Genomic DNA, 8,322 nt, shown 5'->3' with positions numbered 1-8,322 from the left:
AGGGCGGGTCTGCGCAGCCGCAGTACCAGTCGCACGCGCACGGCAGAGCCGCGCAGCCGCAGTGGAGGCCTCGTGCGCCCTGGGTGGGGCTCGGGGCCGGGGCGGAGCTAACCCCCTGGCGTGCTGACGCGACGGAAGCGTGGGAGTGCGCAGGCGCCGCTGTGAGTCGGAGCGGGGAGGCGGGGCCACGCAGGCTCCTTTACAGGCGGTAGCGGTGGCCGGCGGCGGCAGCTGTGAGAAGGTTCCGGGAAGATGGTGCTGATTAAGGAATTGTGAGTGGGTCGAGGGGCGCGAGTGCGACGTTGGGGCGCCGGTGGCGGGAGATACATGGACAGAGGGGTGGAGTGGTCATTTTGAAGACGGCGTGATGCCCGGGCCGGCCGCTCCCTGCGCGCGCGCCCTGTCCCCGCGTGCGCGCCCCCAGCCCGCTCGAGGCCCCTCCACCGCAGGCCCTCGTGTCCCCCGATGTCGCGGTGTCCATCGTCGCCGGCGATCTTCCCGGGTCCCGGGCATGTGCCGGGGTCCCGGCCGGGGCTCGTTGCTCGGGAAGGTGCGGCAGGGAGTTTCCGCTGGGACCCGCCTTCTCCCCACCCCCCACCCTCATTGGGTGTGGACCCACCTCTGGGCCGATCGCGGGGCCGGGGCGCCGCGGGTGAGCGGGGCGCGGGGACAGTGGGTCCCACTGTGACTTGTGGCTCTGGGGTGGAGCCTTCCGGGACAGGCGGGAGATTTCCTTGCCACTTGAAAGCAGCCTTGATGTGGGGACACGAGGTGGGGACGTTGGCGCCCTCGATTCTTGGCAGGAGCCTGGAATAACCTGCGCTCCTCCGGACGGCTCAGTTGATTTACTTTAGTGCAAGAGACATCTCTGTTTCCCGATCTTTAAAATAGGGAGGGCCTGAGTCCCTCTTACTTCGAAGATGGCATGCCATGGAGAAGGGATTTCCAGACTCATCAGACCTTAGGAGTGCTTTTGTTGAATACTTGACCATTTCACCCTGGCGAGGACGGACAGTAACAGGAAATCTGTGGGCAGGGCATGCTCAGCTGTCACAGTGGTGTCAGCATCCCTTATGGATGCTGACCAAATCCCCATGGATTTTGAGGACTGTCCGTTCTTTGGTATTCTCAGACACACTCTTTTCTTTTAAATATTCCTAAAAAAGATCTATCTCAGCCATTTCCAGGCACTTAATTTTTGGTGTTTGTTCTCAGACCATCTTTACAAAGTCATTCATATTATTGTTGTTATGTGCTGTCGAGTCGCCTGCGACTCATAGCGACCCAATGTACAACAGCCCTAAACTCCGCTCTGTCCTGTGCCAATCGCACTGTCTCTGACACTCCCATTCCAATTATCCCAGTCACTGAATCAATCCACCTCATAGAGGGCCTTCCTCTCCTGCGCTGTCCCTCCACCCTCCCAAGCATGATGTCCCTCTCCAAGGACTGGTCTCTCCTCATAACATGTCCAAAGTATGTTAGACGGAGCCTCAGAATCCTTGCCTCCAAGGAGCCACCCGGTTTAACCCTTTCCAGGACAAATCTGTTTGTTTTCCTGGCAGTCCATGGTATTCTCAATACTCCTCTCCAGCTTAAAACTCTCCAAAGACTCAGTAGCACTTGAGACCAAAAAGCAAAGTACAATCACTTACAAGGTCTTTGTTATTGTTACATACGGTAGAGTTGGGACTGACAAATTGCTAACCCAGCAGGTTTTCAGAGGCAGTCATTCACACTGCGAAAGATTACCCCTCTACCCAGCAGGTGGATTCAAACCCATTGCCTTTGTGTTGGCAGTGCAGCTCCTTACTGTCAAGCCACCAGAGCTCCCTTACAAGATTTTAGACTTTCTCTCTCCCCCCGCCCCATTCTGATCGTATTTAATATCCTTTCCTTTTCCACTTCAGCCTCACCCACTTCCTGGCGGTTCTGCCGCTCCAGAAATAAACCTTGCCTCTGCTAGGGGATTGTATCCCTGGTTCACTGCTCACTTCCATCCTTTAGCTCTTTGCCAGGATGACCCCTTCTCAAAAAAATCTCTCTCTTCAGCATTGTCACTCATCGATTTCATATTTGCCTTTCATGCTTTTTTTTTTCCGTTACATTGATCACCGTCTGCTATAATGCAATTTGTTACTATTTTTCCTGTCTTCTAGTGAAGTTGGGAACTCTGGTAGCATAGTTCCTAGGGGAGTTGTGTTGTTAAAAGGTGCCACCTCTGGTGGTTTGAATCCACCAGTAGCTCCAAGGGAGAAAGGCAGGCAGTCTCCTCCCATGTGCTGTATAGCTAGTGGGCTCAGACTAGACAGCATTGAGTTTTGAGAAGAGAGTGTAAGCTCTGTAAAGGTAGAGATTTTGGGTTTTTGGCATTTTGCTGGTTTCTTTGTTTTGTCTCTTGCCTATATTCATTTCCGGCTCCTAATACAGGATCAATGGATGCTCAGTAAATATTTGTGAAATGAAGTAATGAAATATTGTATCTTTGGTCATTGACAGGGATCCTGAGAAAAGATACATTTGCCTTTTGGCTTAGGGAGATTGCGCTTAAAACTATTTATAGTCTTGATGAGGAGCAATAGAAAACTTCTCTTCCCAGTTGTTTTGAACAAAGTAGCCTGTTGCTGTTATCTTAGTTAATACTCTGACTTCTTTACTGGGTAGATAGGTAGATGGAGTTGGTTAAAATGGTGAGAAATTTACTTGTCCTGAAACCAGCTGAACTGATTTTAGATTACGGATTTAGTTCTTTTTTTTTCTCTTCATTGATAGTTCCCTCCTCCTCCTTCCGTCTTAAAAGGTGAGGTAAGCATTCAGTAGATCTTTTTGACAGTTATGTGAGTAGTAGCTAGCTAACTTTCTTTTTTTTAAAAAAATTTTTATTTTATTATTTCTGTGTGAGTGTACCGTCAAATCAGATCTGACTGGTACAGGAGGAGATTGTCCCTCCTTCCCTGGCAGAGCATCTGGTGGATTTGAACCGTGCGCTTCTGGGATTGTAGTTGCAGCTCCTTACCACTAGGCCACCAGAGCTCCCACTAGCTAACTTTCATGCTACAGTTATTTTGCTATCATGAATTTTCCCCTAAGAATGAAAATGTATCAGGGTAACAGATTTTATAGTGTGTCCACAGTCTATTCCCCCCCCCCCCAGGAGTTATAAATAAGATTTCTTGCTGTTCACTTTGCAAGTCTCTCTTTAGACTTCCCTCCCTCACTTTCTTTTTAAATTTGTTTATGTGAAATGTTACAAATCTCTTGGTGTTTTGAAGGCATATATTCCCAACATGTAAACATAAAGGTTTTATGTAAGTACAAAGTTCCCTAGTGGCATAGTGTGTAACGTGTTGGATTGGCAAATGAAAAGTTGGTGATTTGAATCCACCACATGTCCTATGAGAGAAAGATGGACGTACTTTACCTTTAGAAAGGTGGGGAGACTTATGGCATAAAAAACCCAGTGGAGGATCCCTCTAAGTCAGTCTTAGTCCCATAGCAGTAGCAGTAGTATCAAATTCTAGGACACTTGAGTCTTCAGTGTCATTACTAAATGTAAAGAACTTCTTACTTTCAGGTTGACTCTTAAACTTGTTTTGAGGCAGAAGCAGTGAATAGTCCTATGTGAAAATTTTTGGTCTTAACCAAATGTTTGTTCTGCCAAATGCCATTTCTTTTTTACATGAATGAAAATAAATGAGAGGGTTCAGTACAAGCAGTAAAGCAACACTCATTACCCTAATTAGAAAGTTTGCATTTTAAAGAATTAAGTGTAATTACCAATTCTGTTGAAAAAATACTTTTCCTGGGGATTTTCAGAGAAATCAGAATTTTATCTGTTCCTTTTCCCCTGTACTGTTATTTTATTAAGCGAATCTTGATGAAATTACCGGATTCATTATTCAGAATGTGTTAATCACTTTTCATTTGCTGAAATAAGTTTCCCTGAAAGTGTTGTTACATAAAAACGGATGTCTTCCACTAACGAGGAGTTTTTAAAATTAGTCAGCATTGTTTGGTTTTGTAAAACTACAGAGAAATTTTTAACTTTTCCCTCCCCACCCTTCACTTCTGCGCTCCAGGTCCCTTCCTCCCTCCCTCCCTTCCATCCCCAATACCAAATATCATCTTGGTTCACACCTTTGTTAACCCTTCCTTGCCTGTTGTTATGTACCCTCAAGTTCTAACTCATAGCTGACCCTTTGGAAGGTTTTCAGGGATTATAAATTGTGCAGGAAGGGATTGCCCACCTTTCTCCCAAGGACTGATGATGGATTTGAACCAACTGCCTTTGGGCTGACAGTGCAGTTCCTTATCCACTGTTATTATGTACCCAAACCGTTTCATTGCCAACCCTCCAGTTGGTTTTCATAGGCACTAGGTCTAGAAGGAGGAGATTGCCTTTCTACTGCAGAGCAGCTGATGAATTCACACTGCCTGACTTTAGCTTGACACAGCACCTTACCACTAGGCTCCCAGAGCTCCCTGACCCACACCTAGCTTCTCAAAAGATAGTTCTTTCCCATTCTCCTGCCTCTAGATGTTTTTAACTATAACTCGACTTGACGGCAGTCAACAACAATAGCAACTGCTTCTTTGGGGCATCATGCCAATAGCCTTCCAGGTTTGTTACTGTCTAATGAATTCAATAAATTTCTTACCTTAGTATTCCAGACCCTATAAATAAATCCCAATCTTTCCTCTACGTACCCTACTCCCTACTCTGCAGTTTTGTTGTTGTTCTGTGCCCTCAAGTCAGAACTGACTCTTGGCTGACCCCTCCAGTGAGTTTTCAGAGGCTGTAAATCACACAGGAACACATCTTTCTCCACACAGCAGCTGGTAAACTCGAACCACTTGCCTTTGGGTTGGTAGCTGGTTTTTGTGGGTTTTTTTTTGTTGTTGTTGTTTTGAAAAAGAGAACAAGTTAATGTGTATGTTGAAGAGTTATTGAGAATGATTAGTTATCTGAGAACCTATGATGAGGGAAATTAGTTTACCCTTATGAGTCTGAAACTGTTTATTACCTTTAGCTCTCCATAAGCAGAAAGACAAAGGATGTTGTTTTCATGTCCTGTTGAGTCAATTACGACTCACACTAATCCTTTCACAAGGGATCTGAACTCTGCTCTGACCTGTGCCATCTTCACCATCTCTGATACACATGAACCTGTTATTGTTGTCACTGTTGATTCGTCTAGTTCAGTTGAGCAGGGATTATATAGGGCATGCTTTATATAGGAGCCATGCAGGGATTATATAGGAGTAATATGCTTTGTGCATATTACAGATAAAAGAGATGGCAACAACCAGGCATAGATGTGTTTGGAGAATATAGTGGTGTAGGTGAGAAGTACAGTTAAGGAAGTAGAATGGGGAAAACCACTTGACACTTTTCTATGCTCATCATTCGATTCTCCTCTCCCACCGTTTATTACAGAAAAAGTTACAACAAGATTTTAAGTGACCCTGCTATAGGAGCCTAGGGAGCCTTTGATATAGTGTGCAACGTGGTGGACTTCAGTCTGAAAGGTCAGGGGTTCTAAGCCACCACCAGCTGCTCTTCAGGAGATAGATGGGCAGTCTCTTCTTGTAAGGCTTGACAGCCTTAGCAACGTGATGGTCACTGTGTGTCAGAATCGACTTGTTGGCAGTGGGTTAGTTACCTGGGGTACCTTAAAGGGGAGAAGGACCAGGTGGAAAAGAGGAGGTTGGTATCCTGGAAACCGACCAGTTGTTAGAGTGAGACAGTTGATAGACAATGAAGGCCTTGACTTTCAAAGTGTATGGTAGATATAACTATACAGGAAACTTCCTCGTACAGCCGTGGAGATAAAAATACAATGGTCTAATGAAAAAAGAATTCACTGACATACCGTCCTTGGCTTCCATCTGTCAGGGCTACATTATGGGTAATGTGGAATTGTGATGAGGACTTTTGGCATGCCCAGTGGTTAGGACCCTCGTGAGCAAGACCAGACACATCTCTACCTTATATTGAATATGCCCAGGAAGCTTTATTTATATAGTTCAAGATCTTTTTCTTGGTCAAGGTGTTTTTTACTAATAAGCTTGAAGGGAGTTCTGATGACATAGTCTGTAAGGAGTGGTGCTTCTAACTAAAAAGTGATGCCTTTCTGGCAGTTTGAATCTACCAGCAACTACACACAGGAGAAAGATGGGCAGTCTCCTCACATATGATTTATTGCCGTCAGCGACGAGTCAGTTCTAACTCGATGGCAGCATTAAGTGGGAGTGATTTAATCTGAAGAACAGAGATTCTGGAGAGAGAGAAAGAGAATATGTGAGAGAGAGAGAGAGAGAGAGTGTGTGTGTGTGTGTGTGTGTGGCACAGGTGGAGATTGCCCCTCCTTCTCCAGCGGAGCATCTAGTGGATTCGAACCACTTGCCTCTGGGATTGCAGCACAGTTTCTTGCCACTAGGCCACCAGAGCTCCCTGGATTCCTAATTTTTATGTTATTGAGGAATAATCTGAGTGCTTGGGATGCATTCATCCATGAGGTGTAAAACACATGTTCTGTAAGATGTATTATAAGAACATGCGCAGCATATAGATGGAGCAGGATAATCATGCTAAAAATTTTATAAGGACAACCTGACTAAACAGGCAACAGATACAGTACCTGACTTAGGCCACAGAGTTAGGTCACAAGTTGAGTCTGATGTAAATGGAATACCTTTACTTTTTGTCCATGTTTCCATTATTAGTATTTTTCATGGGCAATATCTATAGAAATCTCTCTAAAGAGATATAAATGCAATCTCTCATCTCAAACATAAGTTGAGGACCAACTCTAATGCATTTTTTGTCACCTACACTTTTCAGTGATAATGTTTTCCTTTGGGTTTTTTTTTACCCCCTGCAGAAATGTTCTCAGCTGTGTCCTTAGGGCCCTTGTACAATGAGCTCGCTCTCTCCCCCTCTCTTCCATATCCATCAACTGGGAACTGACTCACAGCTGACCCTTCCTGGGTTTTCTGAGGCTGTAAGTTGCTGGGGAGGAGATTGCCTATCTTCTCTCTCATATGGTGGATTCATGCTGCTCCAGGCACAGCCTTCGAGGACAGTAAATGCTAATGATCCTTGAGAACCTCCCTTACAAATCCTTATCACTGTTGCAAAGTTCCTTCCATAATTGACATCCTTGTATTTCAAGTTTAAGACTCTTCTCTATATCATTGTGTTTAAACATTCTCCAAAGTCTGGAGATACGTTTCAAAGCCAACGATTCCCTGTGTAATGTGTGTTCTTTCTCCCTTTTTGTCTCTCCAGCCGTGTGGTTTTGCCATGTTCTGTTCAGGAGGTAAGTCTTGCTTCAGCATTATCTTATGGCTACAGTTTATTTTGATATGTTAATCCAAACTTCTCATTTCATAGTAGTTCTTTCCATTTCCCTTCCAGTTTATTTAGCAATGAATTACGCTGTTACAGGTAATTTCGTTGCAAGTGAATTCCTTACTTTGGAAGGCTCCAAAGAATGTTTATAGTTCCATCTCTTGCCAGGACAGAAATTCTTTGAACATTATAGTAGAGAAAGGGAAAGATTCCCAGCCTCAAATGAAGAACTTGAAGGTCAGGTTGCCGACCGCTTATACAGAAGCAGCCTGTTTGACCATTGAAGGAGTTGACAACCATTTATTTGTCTGTAAATCAAAATCTGCTTTCGTAGAATTCTTTACCGCTGTTTGTAGTTCAGACCCCTTGAGCAGTTGGGAAGTCAGCCCGTTGCAGCTTGCCTGTGGTCACATGACTTGGAGAGTTTCCTAGTGGCTGTTCTCTCCCCTCCCCTGAACCCTTTCTGTGGCTTCATCTCTGTCCGAGGTCACAGGGTTAAACATTGCCAGTTCTCCAGCACACTCCTTCGGCCTGATGGAACACGAGCCCCAGATCGGCTCTCAGCCGCTCACTTCCTGCGTCCTGGGCGTTGTTACTCTGAACCAGAGCCCAGTGTCACTGAGGCGGGCAGACCAAAACACACACAGCAGTCGGAGATCCTCTCTTTATGACCAGCGCACGATACGGGCCTGCTTCACCCATTTAGATCTTGCCTGTCTTCTCAGCCATAGCTGTCTGTAGTGGAGCCAAGAGTGAGGATGAAAGCTGAAAAGACTTTGAAAATCAAGCACAATGGAGCCAGGCCCCACGGGCCCTTTCCATAACTCACCCCCAGCTTGTACTCGTATCTGTTGTCTGGCTTTCCTGGAACCGACAGTAGGTGAAAAGTAGTGATTTGGAAGTGGGACAGAACAAACAGATAACTTCAGAAGTGACAGCTGACAGAAGACAGAAAAAGTGAAACGCAG

At 45.4% G+C, this 8,322-nt stretch overlaps 1 protein-coding gene across 1 annotated transcript in view; it reads left to right on the top strand.

Annotated features, from left to right (window-relative positions):
* The first annotated feature begins 203 nt into the window (after positions 1-203).
* Positions 204-8,322, top strand: part of LOC102846001 (phosphatidylinositol transfer protein beta isoform-like) — a 70,504-nt gene continuing 62,385 nt past the window's right edge. The window contains exons 1-2 of the mRNA XM_006890472.1: positions 204-272; positions 7,292-7,322. Coding sequence (XP_006890534.1) covers positions 253-272; positions 7,292-7,322 — 51 coding nt within the window. The 5' untranslated portion in view covers positions 204-252. The remainder of the gene's footprint in view (positions 273-7,291; positions 7,323-8,322) is intronic.

This window comes from Elephantulus edwardii, unplaced genomic scaffold, assembly GCF_000299155.1.
Source record: "Elephantulus edwardii isolate Elephantulus edwardi_28Jun2011 unplaced genomic scaffold, EleEdw1.0 scaffold00089, whole genome shotgun sequence".
Taxonomy (NCBI): domain Eukaryota; kingdom Metazoa; phylum Chordata; class Mammalia; order Macroscelidea; family Macroscelididae; genus Elephantulus; species Elephantulus edwardii.
The sequence above is the reverse complement of the archived record's forward strand: the minus strand, read 5'-3'. Positions and strand labels throughout refer to the sequence as shown.